Source organism: Salvelinus namaycush, chromosome 28, assembly GCF_016432855.1.
Source record: "Salvelinus namaycush isolate Seneca chromosome 28, SaNama_1.0, whole genome shotgun sequence".
Lineage (NCBI taxonomy): Eukaryota > Metazoa > Chordata > Actinopteri > Salmoniformes > Salmonidae > Salvelinus > Salvelinus namaycush.
In genome coordinates this window covers 12,813,041-12,828,157 of record NC_052334.1, presented here as the reverse complement: position 1 = coordinate 12,828,157, position 15,117 = coordinate 12,813,041, and the positions used below count along the sequence as shown (strand labels likewise).

The following is a 15,117-nucleotide window of genomic DNA, read 5'->3' as shown; positions in this document are numbered from 1 at the left end:
GCCACCATCACGTTTTAGCATGATAATGCACGGCCCCATGTCACAAGGATCTGTACACAATTCCTGGAAACTGAAAATGTCCCAGTTTTTCTATGGCCTGCATACTCACATGTCACCCATTGAGCAAGTTCGGGATGTTCAGGATTGACGTGTACGATATGTTCCAGTTCCTACCATTATAAAGCAACTTTGCACAGCCATTGTAGAGGAGTGGGACAACATTCAACATGCCACAATAAATAGCCTGATCATCTTGACACTAAGGAGATGTGTCAAGTTGCATGAGGGAAATGGTCACCAGATTGACTTTTTCTGATCCACGCCCCTACCTATTTTTAAGGTATCTGACCAACAGATGCATATCTGTATTCCCAGTCATGTAAAATCCATAGATTAGGGCTGAATTAATTTATTTAAATTGACCGATTTCCTTATATGAACTGTAACACTGTAAAATCTTTGAGATTGTTTAATGTTGAGTTTATATTTTTGATCAGTATAGAACCTGATCGCTGTATTCTACTACTGCCTGTTCTGTATTGGAGACAATTTCTCTTCGTTATACGTCCATCTTCCATCTGTAAATGCATGTCTTAAGCGGTTGGTTTATTTTGTCTTTGGGGCTCGTGGAACATTATTTGGAAATCAACAGTATTACAGATTCTGCATTTATGCAAAACGTCACAATAAGCACTATTTCCCTAGACAATTTGAATGAAGATCTCTAATGACCTTTATAACCTACTAGTGACATAATAGGTTGTTTAAAAAAATAATTCATGCAATTTCTCTTCCATAAAAGTTTGCTTTGAACCAGAAGCATGTGTTAAGTGGAGTCAAGTCTTTTGTACAACTATGTTCAGATGGACTCAAGGGCATTAGTGTTAGCTGCACTGCAAACCCCAAACTATTGTAACCAGTGGCTTTACAGAAAAACAGGTTCCACACTTGACAAAGGCTGCGTTTACACAGGCAACTCAATTCTGATCTTTTTTTCAACTAACTTGTCTTTTGATCAATTAAATCAGCTGTGGAAAAAGATCTGTGATTGGTCAAAAGACCAATTAGTGAAGAAAAAAATCTGAATTAGGCTTTGTGAACTCAGCCATAGTAACCTTTGCTTGCTGGTAAATCTATTTTGTATGGCAGGCAGGCACAGACTACGGTGTACATGAAATACACACGGCATGCTAGTACTCAGATTTAAGAGAGCTCTAACAAGTTTGGATTTAGAAGATGATCAGCATCAAAACCACAGGATATTTTATTGCCAAGCCTTATTCATCCCCTAGCTGTGACTTAAGGGCACCTGAAATGATAAGAAAATTATTGCATGTGACCATTTCAGAAGGCAGACAAGTCCAGCCCTGGTTCATATTAGCACCCTTTGTTTGGTACATTGCTTACTCATCTCACCTTCCCTTTTAAAATGGACAGTCCAGACCCTTTGAGAAAGCAATTTTTATATTAAAATTATAAAATTGACAAGCAGTGAATCTCCCTCAACTGTTTGACTAAATATCAACTTCCAGAAATTCATTTTCACAGCAAGGCATAGATTTAGCTTTTATAATTCCGTTGTGATCTTTTCCAACACACCCTAACCAATTCCCCTTGCCCCAGTGAAAGGCAAGCATACCAACCAGCTCTACAGTACAGACCTTAAGTTGTGAAGAACACAACATTGACAATTGAATGTTATTGAATGACCTCAAGATGTGATAAATGGAAAGTGACATATATAGTCCCTCCATATATTCATAAAGTCAATATTCAGTAAAGAAAAATAATACATTTTATGTTGTAACAGTTACACTTCCTTTCAGTTTAAAAGAGACAATGAAAAGGTAGGGTATGACAGTTAAAACCTCCGAATTAATGCGCTTTATTGGAAGTAAAATGCATTTACAGAGAATACAGCAGGAATATACAACAAAGTAAAAAAAAATATCTGGGAGCAAACTACTTTTAGAGACCATTATTTTTCCCATTTGTCATCAAGCCTGATTCTTTTTCTTTTAGATCATGTCCAGTTAAAGTCATTGTAAAGAACAGAGACACTGAGGTGACATTTCCCATGTTTCCCTTCAAGAAGTTATAGCATTATAAAAAGAGGGATATTAATAACAAACTCGTCCCAAATGGCACTCTTTTCCCTATATAATAACGCACTACTTTTGACCAGAGCCTTATGGGCCTTAGTCAAAAGTAGTGCATTATATAGGGAATAGTGTGCCATTTCCAACACACATATAAAAAATAAAAAAAATGGTAGAGAAAAAAAAATGCGAGCGGCTAATAAGCATATGGGTTACAGACTGGGTTATACATCTGGGACCCACTGCAAAAAAAAACACCCAATAATAATTCAGCATTATACACATGACAGGGTAAATAACTTTTTCTTTTTACCAAACTGAAGCTAATAAATGCATTCAAGTCAAGTCATAGATACTCATGCTGCTTGTCACTCTTATTCTCCCTGTTTTTGATATAGGACTCTGTAGCACTATGTACAATGTAAACACAACCGGGCACAGAACAAACTAGTTTCAATCAGATCCAAAACCGACAACAAAGCCTCTCTGACCCGGAGCCTGATACAGTGGAGTGGGGATATATATTCCGTTACCCAAATGGTGCCCTATTCCCTATATAGTGCACTACCTTTGACCAGAGTCCTGTGGGTGCCTTATATAGGGAATAGAGTGCCATTTGGGAAGCAACCGGGATATGGAATAGGGTTGATTCACATTTTGCATAAACCGAGGACCTGCAGCCATGTATGTACTCACTTAGACAACATAATACACACACACTGAGTAAATCACTTGTGGGTGGGATACACTGCATAACATTGATAGGCTTTACCTTGACTAAAGTATCTATTCCAATGTAACGGTCGGTTGATGCATTAGGAAAGAGCTATGGTAAGGAGGGACACATTAAGCATCAACACTGAAGAGAAAGATTAATTAAAGCGCTTCTCTTCAACACACTTAGAACCAGAGTTTATGCTTCAACCCAAAACATTGAAGCAAGTAAATAGAATACCCTGACAGAATCCTTTGAGGATTGAGAATTCTGACCACGGTTAAAGTGCTCACAATCTCAGAGGACCTGAGGGGTTAGAGGTCAGGGGTCAGGAAAATGTTGGGGGGAAGGGGTAAAGGAAGAGATCCAGCGATTCCTCATCAGTATCAGCAACATGGTTTCCCTCAAACTCCCCACAAATAAATGCACATGCACATATGGCGACAGACAGACATCAGCCCTCAGACAAAATAAAGCGCACAGAAGCCAAGTCAGTTCTCCTCCCATTGTCTGTACCACTACTCCTCAGAGACCTCCCTGGGTTTCTTATAGATTGGCATGTTGATACTATGGAAGGCGGGCACCCAGCGGTTGTCATGTAGACCGACGTTGCAGCCGGGCGTGTCTTTGCGGGAGCCGTGGCAACACATCCAGTACCCGGGGCCGTAGGGCAGCGCCTGGCAGTAGGGCTTGTGGTGCCAGCGGCAGAGGGACACGTCTCCGCGCCCGTACCGCTTTTTACACTGCTTGCAGGGATCGTCTTTGTAGCGGGGGTCGCACACCCAGCGGGAGTCTGCGGGGCGCACGCCGTAGCTCTCGATGATGAACTTGAAAAAGTGGCAGGTGCACTTGAGCGCGGCCAGGCTCTCTGTGGGCAGCAGGCAGAAGATCTTGATGATGATGTGGTGAGGCAGGAAGGACATGTACTGCTGGGGTTCCAGAAGCAGCTGGATCTTAAAGCGCATCTCCAGGAACTCGTGAGACACCATGCGACGCAGGGGGAAAGGCACTGTCTCACACCGGCTAACATCACTCCCCTCTTCCTCACTCACCGCCTCTTCGGCCCAGTTCTCACTATGTGATATGGGTTCAGGGAGGAGAGAAGTGATAGAAGGGTCACAGGGCTGAATCTTGGAGGGTTCTGCTGAGTCTCTGGTGGGTTTAGGGCTGGATTCCATGTCCTGGGGGGTGTGTGTGTGGGTGGGAGTATTGTCTATGTGTGGGAGTGTGTGTTCAAGTACCACCTGTGAGGGCAGAGTGTGTGAGAAGAACAGCATGCCTGGGAGGGGCTCCTCACACTGTAGTTTACTACTGCTCTCTGTACTGCTGGCCCTGGCCTGCTCTGACAGGAGCTGGAAGTGCAGGTTCTGCCCAGACTCTACAGCCCTGTTCTTCTTCTGCTGTCCCAGGCCCTGGGCCTCACAGCTCTCATCTGGCTCTCTGACGACAGAGGCGCCACACCCAGAGTCCACGCTGCGAGACGGAGAGGCTGAGTCAGAGGTGCTGGAAGCCAACTGGGCAGCTTCACGGCAGCTGCTGGGAGCTAGTTTGTCCGTGTGGCTGGTGCTAGCAGAGGGATAGCCAGTAGAGGGACTAGCGTGGCGGTGCGGCACCCTGGTCGTCTCCTCTAGTCCATGATGGGGCCCGGTGGGAGACTGAGGTGGAGGTGGCTGGGCTGAGATGGAGAAGGCATCTGCTCCTGCCAGTAGCACCCGACCCACCCTCCTCCGCAGGCTGTTGTTGCGCGATAGGCTGTTGTTGCGTGAGAGGTTGTTGCGCGTGAGGCTGTTGCGTGAGAGCTCTCCTCCAGATCTGGACCCTTCCCTTCTAACACTCTGGTGCTTCAGGCACTCTGACTCCAGCTTGGCCACCATGTCTGACACCTTTACACATTCTGCCTCCTCATCTGTCCCCTGGGCGTTCTGGTCTGGGGCTCTGGGCTGCTGAGGCTCTAGGGTCAGTGACAGCCCCCTGGTTAAGGTAATGCTTGTGGAGCTCCGCAGAGACACAGGCTTAGAGTCCACCTGCTTGTCGCTGGCTCTCTGCTCCAAGAAGGCCACCAACTCCACCACAGAGAGAGCCTTGTCAGTCCCAGTCTCACTCACCTCCTCACCCTCTACCCTACACACCTGCTCCCCACACTCAGGCACTCTGGGGCTCTCTCTGAGGCAGAGGGTCACCTGTACAGGGCTGTTCTCAGTGGGGCTCAGTGTCTCCAGGGCTCCGGATGACTGTCTGTCTCGGTCCTGGTGGTGCCCCTGAGACCCTGACCTCCTCCTGCGCTTGGCCACAGAGCCACCCTCGTCCTCCCAGCAGCTCTTCATCTTCACAGACACGGTCCTCACCGGGCTGCTGCTCACCAAGTCCTCACCGGCTTCTCTGACAGGCTCTCCATCGCCACCGTTCACCAGGCTGCCACGGCACTGGGGCGAGGCGAAGATGGCGATCTTCTCCTTGGTGTTGCCAGGCTTGATGACAGCCCAGATTTCCAGCGGTCCCTCTCTGTCCTCCCCTTCATAAGAGATTCTGAAGGAGGCCTCCTGGTTCTCAGAGCCCACTGAGCCTGTAGAAGAGGTGGTGCAGGTGGAGAGTAGCAGGGAGGAGGGGGTGTTGCAGGAGGTGGTCTTGGAGATTTTACTCTGGGCCCAGGTGGCACTACTGTGGAATACATCCCCCTCGGACTCACTCAGCCTCAAGGTCTGCAGCCCACTGCCACTGTTGCCGTGGTTATTATTACTGTTGTTGAGGTGGTTGGAGCCACTGTTGTCATTACTGCAGCACTGCAGGGTGTTGGTGGATATGACACTGAGGGGGTAGCAGGCCGTACCCTGGCCTAGCCCATTGCTTATCGGACCAACCAGGGTCACTGCCGGGCGGACCCCCCACACTGTCCTCTGTGACAGGACCCCCTGCTGGCTCACATGAAGGCCTCTCTGGCTGTCTTGACTGGACTCCAGGTGGATCTCTTTCTTCTGCAGTTTGGGGTGTTGCTTGAGATGCATGGCTGCAACCCTGGAACAGAAGGAAATTAATGAGTTACTGTGGTACATGTGATGTGACCGTCTGACCAGGGGCCTGTTCAGGAGGATGCAATGTCAGAGAATATTCATAGAAGGCAGAATAGCTATTTAAGTCAGCTCTAGTGATTATATTTGTATCTGACACATTCTGAACATTTTGCTTTTGGCACGGAGCTGCAGAAGGAGAGGAGACGAGGCCAGGAGGAGAACGTTTGCCGTGCCTGTGCCTAACAAACCCCCCGGCAAAACCTCCCTTAGGAAAACACTAACAGTCAAAAAGTGTTGGGCTTGCCTTGAAGACTACTGTAGCTAGCCGGCCTACTTTAGATTGGCGTAAGATGGCGTCAAGTTTGCATTATCAGAGGTTGTTAAAGTAAAGACAACCATTTCAAAATGTTATATTGTTTTTGTGCATCACAGAGTGATGTTCTATCAATTTCCTGTGTAATTTCATGTGTATCTGAGTTATTGGAGTTCAAGCAGGCCGAAATCCATCCAGTATGACGTAGCACTGTGATAAAGCAATGCTCTCACTGCACTGGAAGTTAATAGGAATACAACTCTTAGATGGTGAAAACGTCTATCATACATGTCAGATTTCAATACTGGCCGATTTCATAACATGGGAGAACGTCTTCTCTTGAATGAGCCATTGATGATATTGTTGCGATATTACCAAGAGAAGTTTGTAATTTAACAGAGGGTCTAACACATTTCTTCTATTTGTCTGCCTCTTCAGTCCAGGGTGCATTGCATGGTGCCATTGCAAATGTCAGACTCCACTGTGTGGTACATCGACCTGCAGGTGAGATTGTAGACTCCTAAATTGATAGCGCAGTTTGTTTTAGCAAGTCGGTTAGGACATCTACTTTCTGAATGACAAGTAATTTTCCCAACAATTGTTTACAGAGATTATTTCACTGTATCCCAATTCCATTGGGTCAGAAGTTTACATACACTAAGTTGACTGTGCCTTTAAACAGCTTGGAGAATTCCAGAAAAGGATTTCATGGCTTTAGAAGCTTCTGATAGGCTAATTGACATCATTTGAGTCAATTGGAGATGTACATGTGGATGTATTTCAAGGTCTACCTTCAAACTCAGTGCCTCTTTGCTTGACATCATGGGAAAATCATAAGAAATCAGCCAAGACCTCAAAAGAAAAATTGTAGACCTCCACAAGTCTGCCTCATCCTAGGGAGCAATTTCCAAACGCCTGAAGGTACCACATTCATCTGTACAAACAATAGTACGCAAGTATAAACACCATGGGACCACGCAGCCGTCATACCGCTCAGGAAGGAGAAGCGTTCTATCTCCTAGAGATGAACGTACTCTGGTGCAAAAAGTGCAAATCAATCCCAGAACAGCAGCAAAGGACCTTGTGAAGATGCTGGAGGAAACGGGTACAAAAGTATCTATATCCACAGTAAAAACAAGTCCTATATCGACATAACCTTAAAGGCCGCTCAGCAAGGAAGAAGCCACTGCTTCAAAACCACTATAAAAAAGCCAGACTATGCTTTGCAACTGCACATGGGGACAAAGATCATACTTTCTGGAGAAATGTCCTTTGGTCTGATGAAACAAAAATAGAACTGTTTGGCCATAATGACCATCGTTATGTCTGGAGGAAAAAGGGGGAGGCTTGCAAGCCGGAGAACACCATCCCAACCGTGAAGTACGGGGGTGGCAGCATCATGTTGTGGGGGTGCTTTGCTGCAGGAGGGTCTGGTGCACTTCACAAAATAGGTGGCATCTTGAGGGAAGGAAAATTATGTGGATATACTGAAGCAATATCTCAAGACATCAGTCAGGAAGTTAAAGCTTGGTCGCAAATGGGTCTTCCAAATGGACAATGACCCCAAGCATACTTCCAAAGTTGTGGCAAAATGGCTTCAGGACAACAAAGTCAAAGTATTGGAGTGGCCATCAAAGCCCTGACCTCAATCCCATAGAACATTTTTGGGCAGAATTGAAAAAGCGTGTGCGAGCAAACCTGACTCGGTTACACCAGCTCTGTCAGGAGGAATGGGCCAAAATTCACCCAACTTATTTTGGGAAGCTTGTGGAAGGCTACCCGAAATGTTTTACCAAAGTTAACCTCTTTGGGCTAGTGGGCAGTGTTTTGACATCTGGATGACAAGCATGCTCAAAGTAAACTACCTGTTACTCAGGCCCAGAAGCTAGGATATGCATATACATTGGATGGAAAAAACTCTAAAGTTTCTAAAACTGTTAAAATAATGTCTGAGTATAACAGAACTGATATGGCAGGCAAAAACCCGAGGACAAACCACTCAGAAAAAAAAAAATTCTGCCAACCATTGATTCCCATGGGCTGTCATTTTTAATATGAAGGGAAAACCTCCCAGACTGCAGTTCCTAGGGCTTCCACTAGATGTCAACAGTCTTTAGAAAGAGTTTCAGGCTTGTTTTTGGAAAATTAGCTAGAATTTGTAGTTTTTCTAAGTGGCTCCCATTTTGGCTGTAGTGTTTATTACACGTTCTGGTGAATGCGCGTACTTTGCTGTTTATCTCCGGTAATGACAATAACGATTCTCCGTCTTAAATTTTATCGCTTATTTACGTATTAGGGTACCTGAGGTTTGATTATAAACGTCGTTTAGAGAAGTTTATTGGTAACGTTTAGGATTCATTTTGTATGCATTTTGAAGGAGGGAAATTGTATCGCTATTTCTGACTTTCGTGGCGCATTTGCCTGGTTGGAAAATGTTTAATGCTTTTGTGTGCTGGGCGCTGTCCTCAGATAATCGCATGGTGTGCTTTCGCCGTAAAGCCTTTTTGAAATCTGACACAGCGGCTGGATTAACAAGTTAAGCTTTTAACTGATGTATGACACTTGTATTTTCATGAATGTTAAATATGACTATTTCTGTCATTTGAATTTCGCGTTCTGCAATTTCATCGGAAGTTGTCGAGATGGGACGCTAGCGTCCCACTGATCCGCAAGAATTAAACAATTGAAAGGCAATGCTACCAAGTACTTATTGAGTGTATGTAAACTTCTGACCCATTGGGAATGTGATGAAAGAAATAAAAAGCTGAAATAAATAATTCTCTACTATTATTCTGACATTTCAGATTCTCAAAATAAAGTGGTGATCCTAACTGAGCTAAGACAGGGAATATTTACTTGGATTAAATGTCAGGAATTGTGAAAAACTGAGTTGAAATATATTTGGCAAAGGTATATAAACTTCCGACTTCAACTGTACTTCACATGCTGATATTAACTTTGGTAGAGAGAGCATTGTGGGTGTTGTAGTCTACTTGAGCTGCAACAGATTTCCACAATGCTTTTCATGTTGCTACCAACACTATGACAATGACATTTTTTTAAAGAAAAAACATTGTTCTCACATAATGTTATGTAACACTAAATTATAGTAATGGGTGGTTTTGGGTGGATTCTTCCTTTAATGCAGCCTGTTTCCTAAGCTTATCTATGAGAGATCTTTCATCCTAATGATAAGACAGGGAGAAGGAGCAGAGCTCCATGCCTTGGAATGGATAGCTCAGAACCAGATGACCCTATTGTTCACACTGCACAGTTTTAGTCCCAAATGGCACCATATTCCCTACATAGGGCTCTGGTCAGAAGTAGTGTACTACGGGCCATGGTCAAAAGTAGTGCACTAAATAGGGAATAGGGTGCTATTTGGGACACATTAAGTGTCTTGGTCATGGAACGGCGTGTCACACTAAACCTCAACACAAGGACTGCTGTTCCCCCAGCCCATCCTCCCTCTGCTCCGACACAATGGGTGCAGAGCCTTCAAGTCAAGACACAGCTGGGCCCTTAAACAGGCCCTCTCAGCTGACCTAGCCCCTGATACACCTAACACACACACTCTAAATTCAAGGGCTTTATTGGCATGGGAAACATATGTTAACGTTGCCAAAGCAAGTCTCTCTCTCTCGCTCTCTGTCACAGACACATGACTTCAAGCAGCCGCAGTGGGACAGGACAGACAGGCCCTAGTCCTCACAGCCTTACAGGCACAAGTGCATATAAGGCATTCTTCACTGCAGCCCTGGAACTCTGATAATGGGGGACAGAAGGGAGGGGAGGTGGGGCACCTCACATAACCAATTCAGGGATGGCATGCAGGGGTGGGGGAGGTGTTAGAGGGCAACAAGGTGACAGCAAAGGCACTGGCTGCTTCTCAAAACGGCACCCTATTCCCTATATAGTGCACTAATCTCGACCAAGGTCCATAGGGAATCGGCTGTCATTTGGGATGCACACTGCTTTCTAGGGGTGGGGTTGGGTTGGCTTCATCTACTCATTGGCTAGCTGGTGAGTGTGTAAAGCAGTGTGTCAAGGAAAGAAAAATTGCAGCCTGTTGTTGTGTGTCCTTGAAAGGCCTGCAGTAGCCCCCGTCACTCTCCTCTCCTTTCTTCTCTCCCACCAGTCCCAGTGTTCTCACTGCTCTATGGAAACCGACAGAAGGAATTCATGTGTCAGGTCAGTATCACGTTGTGTGTATACACACACACACGGGCAGTCACAGCAACAAGTTAAGAGTGGCACCAATGTCAACATGGCTCATATTATATCTCCATGGCAACAACTACACTAAGACTTGCACTACTGGCACAATACTCCAACTTTCACTTCCTGGTTTCAATGACAACACTGCCTTGGCAGCACTTAAGCAGGCAGGAGGCTCAGCTTTCAAGCCAGGGCAAAGATTGTGTTCCTCATTAACCCAGATAAACCAGACTAATTCACCATGTCCCAACAGTCTGTTTCTGCCATTGTCATGCCAACCCCTTGTCATTCATTGTCATGGCAAACAAGGGGTGTATGCCTGGAGAGGAGCCAACTCAGGAGTGTATTATTCAGTGAGGTGAAACATTCAGAAACCTTGCAGATAGAAATGTAAGGAATAGAGATGCTGAAATGACTCCCTATTCTAGATGACAGAATGTGTTGTTCTACACAATATATTTCCATGTGAATGTTTTGTAATGTTGTAGTTGCACCCTCCTAAACAGGCCCCTGGTCTGGCACGCCAAGATTTACTGTTGCTTATTATTACACAACCTGGCCAGAAGAGACACTCCCCTTCCCAGCAGTGTTCAGACCCTACACAGAGGCTGCGTCTCAAATGGCACCCTATTCCCTATATAGGGGTCTTGTCAAAATGAATGCACTATATTGGGACTAGGTGCCATTTGGGGGACACCCCCTAGACATTTCTCAATGCCTTGGACTGTGCCTAAAACACATCAGCGCTAATGGCAATTTGAGGGAGAAGTCTAACTTAGCATTAGGTAAAAAGAAAACAAGCGGTCTGAAGTGAAAAGCACAACAGAACTGGCCCTGGGTAGACTGGGGGGTGAGTCATGGGCTCTGATGGGGTGAGCTCATGGATGAACTCAGCGAAAGAGAGCAGCTTCAATTTAACAACATTTTTTCGCTCCCTCTCCTTCCCTCTTTCAAGAGTCCATGACTTCTTCAGCATGGGGCGCTGCCAGGGAACTGCTCCAACTTCAAAAGTATGAAGTCACATGAGGGTCTGTGTCCCAAATGGCACCCTTCTTGACACACCCTTCTCCCAGAGACCTATGGGACCTGGTCAAAAGTAGTGCACTATATACAGAATAGGGTCAATTTGGGACAAACCCGAGCAATCAGAGTCTGAGGCTCTGCCTGCTGCAATTATGGTGTAACATCACATCATGTTCTTCCTGAGGCGAGGCAGGGAGCTAGTGGGCTTCAGACCTGGGTTCAAATACTACTCTTGGGCAGCCTGAAGCACAGCACGGGCCTGTGTCATAAAGAAATGAGTCGTCATTTACAAACGAGGTAAACACAATATACTTTATCTGGCTAGGTAAACAAACACCAAACAAATAAAGCTGTACGATTTGGACAAAAAAATCTCATTTCTATTTTTTGGCCCAGATATTGCAATTACGAATTGAGGTTTTCTAAAACTTGGGTGACAAGATAGCAATTCCATCACACATGGATAAAACAAGTGTCAGGGTAGAGATCATCACTTCTGATATGAGATCAGTTGAATTAATACATTCTGTGCTAAATTAATACAAAGCCAAATGAAACAAACCCTTTCCAACATCGTTATTGGCTACAGATAAGATTACACACCTACATCCCCAAACATGATCAAAGTATAGTGTGTTATAAGCACAGCAATTATTAATTGATGAATAACAAATTCTTCATTCCTATTTTACCATTATGAGTTCTGAAATAACCTAAGAATTATTTATTCAGGCACCCATAGGCTGCAGATGGAATAGGAAGCTTATGATTGTGTAATTATGTGCAAATAAGCTCAATCATTATTATAATTGAAATGATAAAAATGCCATAGACATGAGTCTTGTCCAGTCATTCAACACGACATGTTACAACTTCTCCCTTAATTTTGTTATAGTGTTGGAATGGCGACTTGGGAGAAACATGTGCGAGAAGGAATCTTGCATCTCCTGTCCAGCTTGTTTATCATCTTCCTAAAGCAGTCTTTGCTGGCTGTCAATAGGAAACATGTCTTTGGCTATGTGATAGGCTCAGTGATTTCTATGCGTCTGCGGGATGTTTTTCGTAGGGTGTTAACACTTAAATGCATTGGCAATCAATGCCTGTTTAACGCAGGTGGCAAGTTGTGGCTGATAGGCCTTGCTGCTATTGGGCACTTGTTTTACCATGCAATTGTGGTAAAGTAGGGGATGGTTACACTTTAAATTATTGAATACATTTGTCGTATTGCCTCGCTGTCACCACAACAGAGGCACTTTTTGCACAACACTTGCATTTGTTTGACATCGGTGAGCCTGTAGCAGAAATACGGTCATACCACTGAAGATGCGCCATATCGAAGTTCTCGTTAGCACTCATGTTTTCGACGACACACTGAGGTAAAGACAGATTTTTTAAATCTAATACTGTACCAGACAGAAGCGAAAACCCAGACACGGGGCTATAAAGCTGAAGCATCCGTTTAGAACGTTTCTCACCACCAAATATGGTAGTGAGAGGAAGTCCAGTCGCAGGTAGTGGGAGAGGATGGAACTAGCTAAACTGGGCCGTCATTCTGCAAATTTTATTATCTGTGAAACATCTGATCTCATTTTTTCTGTTCCCAAAACTAGAATCTGTTACACAAACAGTGCACTACGTTTTATAGACTTGACACTTTGCCAAAGTTATTATTATTGTTATTATCTGTTAAAGGAGTGCAAAGTCTAATTGAGTTTGTGCACACTTCAGAGGAGAGGCGTTCCCTAACAGAAATATAAAAATACATGCTACAATGTGCCAATAAGATATCACTAGCTTGTGCTTGGCCCACCTACTTGCTTGTTCTGCCCACTATGCTTCATTTGCTCCCACTGTAAATGCCACAGATGAACAATCTTGGGTTAGTTATAAATATCTTTGACTGTACTGTCTGTCTTTGGTAAAGACAGACTTTCTCTCCTCACCAGCATCTAAGTGCACGCTCTAAGCGGGGACGCTTGTGATTGGTCAGCATCCACTGTGTATGTAGAGAGTGAATGGAGTCTAGCGCATCTCATTGGAGGTACTGTAGATCTAGTTCTCTATTAACAGTGTCAAAGAAGAAAAATCTCATGTCAATATTGCAATGAATTTGATTAATCGTGCAGCCCTACAAACAAAGCATGAATTGTAGCCTTACTTGTCCATAAACTACTTTAAAACATAAGGAGCCAGATATGTCATTTGGGTGAGCTGTCCCTTTAACTGCGCAGTAGGTAAGTAGAGTGATGAGTGAGTTGGGGGGGGGGGGCTTACCTCCAGGCTGACTGCAGCAGGTTGGGTGGTGGTGGTTTCCTAGGTTCCCTGTGAGAGGCGGCAGTAGCGCTGCAGTAACTCATAGATTCACATCTCAGGCATTCCCTCCAGTCCAGTGAGACTGGTGTGGCGACGGACACTTCTCTCCCGTCTTCTCCCACAACCCCCTGGTCGTCTGCAGGCCACAATCTGATGAGCTTACAACTCAGGGTCCCACCCAACACACTGTAGGGAAACAGGTACAGGATGTCCAGTTTATTACACAGTTCAGTTTCAGACCACCTTGCCTAGGAAGGAACATGGCTGTGTGTGTTGTTATGCCGACATAACGACAATTAAATTATCCAACAATCATAAGTGAATAACCCTGGCCTCCCACGAACAATGATCTGAAGAACTGCCAAAGTCAATGAGCCCAGGGCCGATTCAGAAGCAAACACTTCATGACAGAACGCAGCCTGACAGATTGACAGACCAGTTGCAACAAGTAAATATACTAGCAAAATACACAAAAAATAGTTTTTTACATTCCCACAAAGTTGTTCTATTGAATGAATGGCTTATGGGCAATTTCACAGTAACATAATTACACAGACTCAGTAGTACTTTGAACAATTTACAAAGAATTGTTCACAAAAAACATTTACTGGAAGAACTGTGCAAATGCAAAGTTTGGTAACAGAATTAATGTCAAATCTCCCTCAGTTTACTTACGCTACGTTTTCCAAAAACTGTTAAAAAAGGTGCACTATGCAGAAATCACTCCGCCATTTCCTGGTTGCAAAAATTCTAATAGTTTGCCTAAAACAAGCAGAGAATGTAGATAATCATTGTACCATCTAAACCGGTGTGAAATATATTTCCAATAGCCAAAGATCATATTTTCATCTGTTTGAAGCTGGTAAAAGTAAAAAAGAAGCATAAACTAAACTTAACAGGAAGCATAGAAATAAAGCCCAGAACAGATCTACCACTTCTTAGACTTTCTTTCAATGAGATTTACAGATCTATAACTCAAATTTCTATTTTAACCTGGTCTGGGTCGCCCAAAAAGTTACATATTGCAGGTTTAAACATCTACTCCGCATTAAGATTCAAAGATATTTGCAGAAAGAATGGGGTATCAGCTAGGACATGACACCCTGAGTTAAGAAAAAAAAAACATGTGTTATTGAACTACAGTTGGTAAAGTGAATTTACATCTGGTAACAGAATTACTGTACTATACAGAAATTCATCATTATGGATATGTATATCATTCTCGTCATGGTGATGTATCCTGAATAGGTACACAAAAAGGTAGAAATATGCAATATCCTTCTGTATGTTTGGGTATTATTCTAAACACTGGCTATTTTTGTAATGAGTTCCGCCCCCAAACAAGACTACATTTGGTTGGTCCTGACCAGACCAAATCAATCAGACGTCTATGTTTGGACATCACAGTAAACTGCATTGTTGGTTAAG

General features: G+C 44.1%; 1 protein-coding gene across 1 annotated transcript in view; it reads right to left on the bottom strand.

Annotated features, from left to right (window-relative positions):
• Positions 1-1,869: 1,869 nt before the first annotated feature.
• LOC120023582 (F-box only protein 34-like) overlaps positions 1,870-15,117 on the bottom strand; it is a 31,891-nt gene continuing 18,643 nt past the window's right edge. The window contains exons 2-3 of the mRNA XM_038967616.1: positions 13,651-13,875; positions 1,870-5,826 (exon numbers count right to left, since the gene is read on the bottom strand). Of these exons, the coding sequence (XP_038823544.1) occupies positions 3,333-5,826; positions 13,651-13,733 (2,577 nt within the window). The 5' untranslated portion in view covers positions 13,734-13,875 and the 3' untranslated portion in view covers positions 1,870-3,332. The remainder of the gene's footprint in view (positions 5,827-13,650; positions 13,876-15,117) is intronic.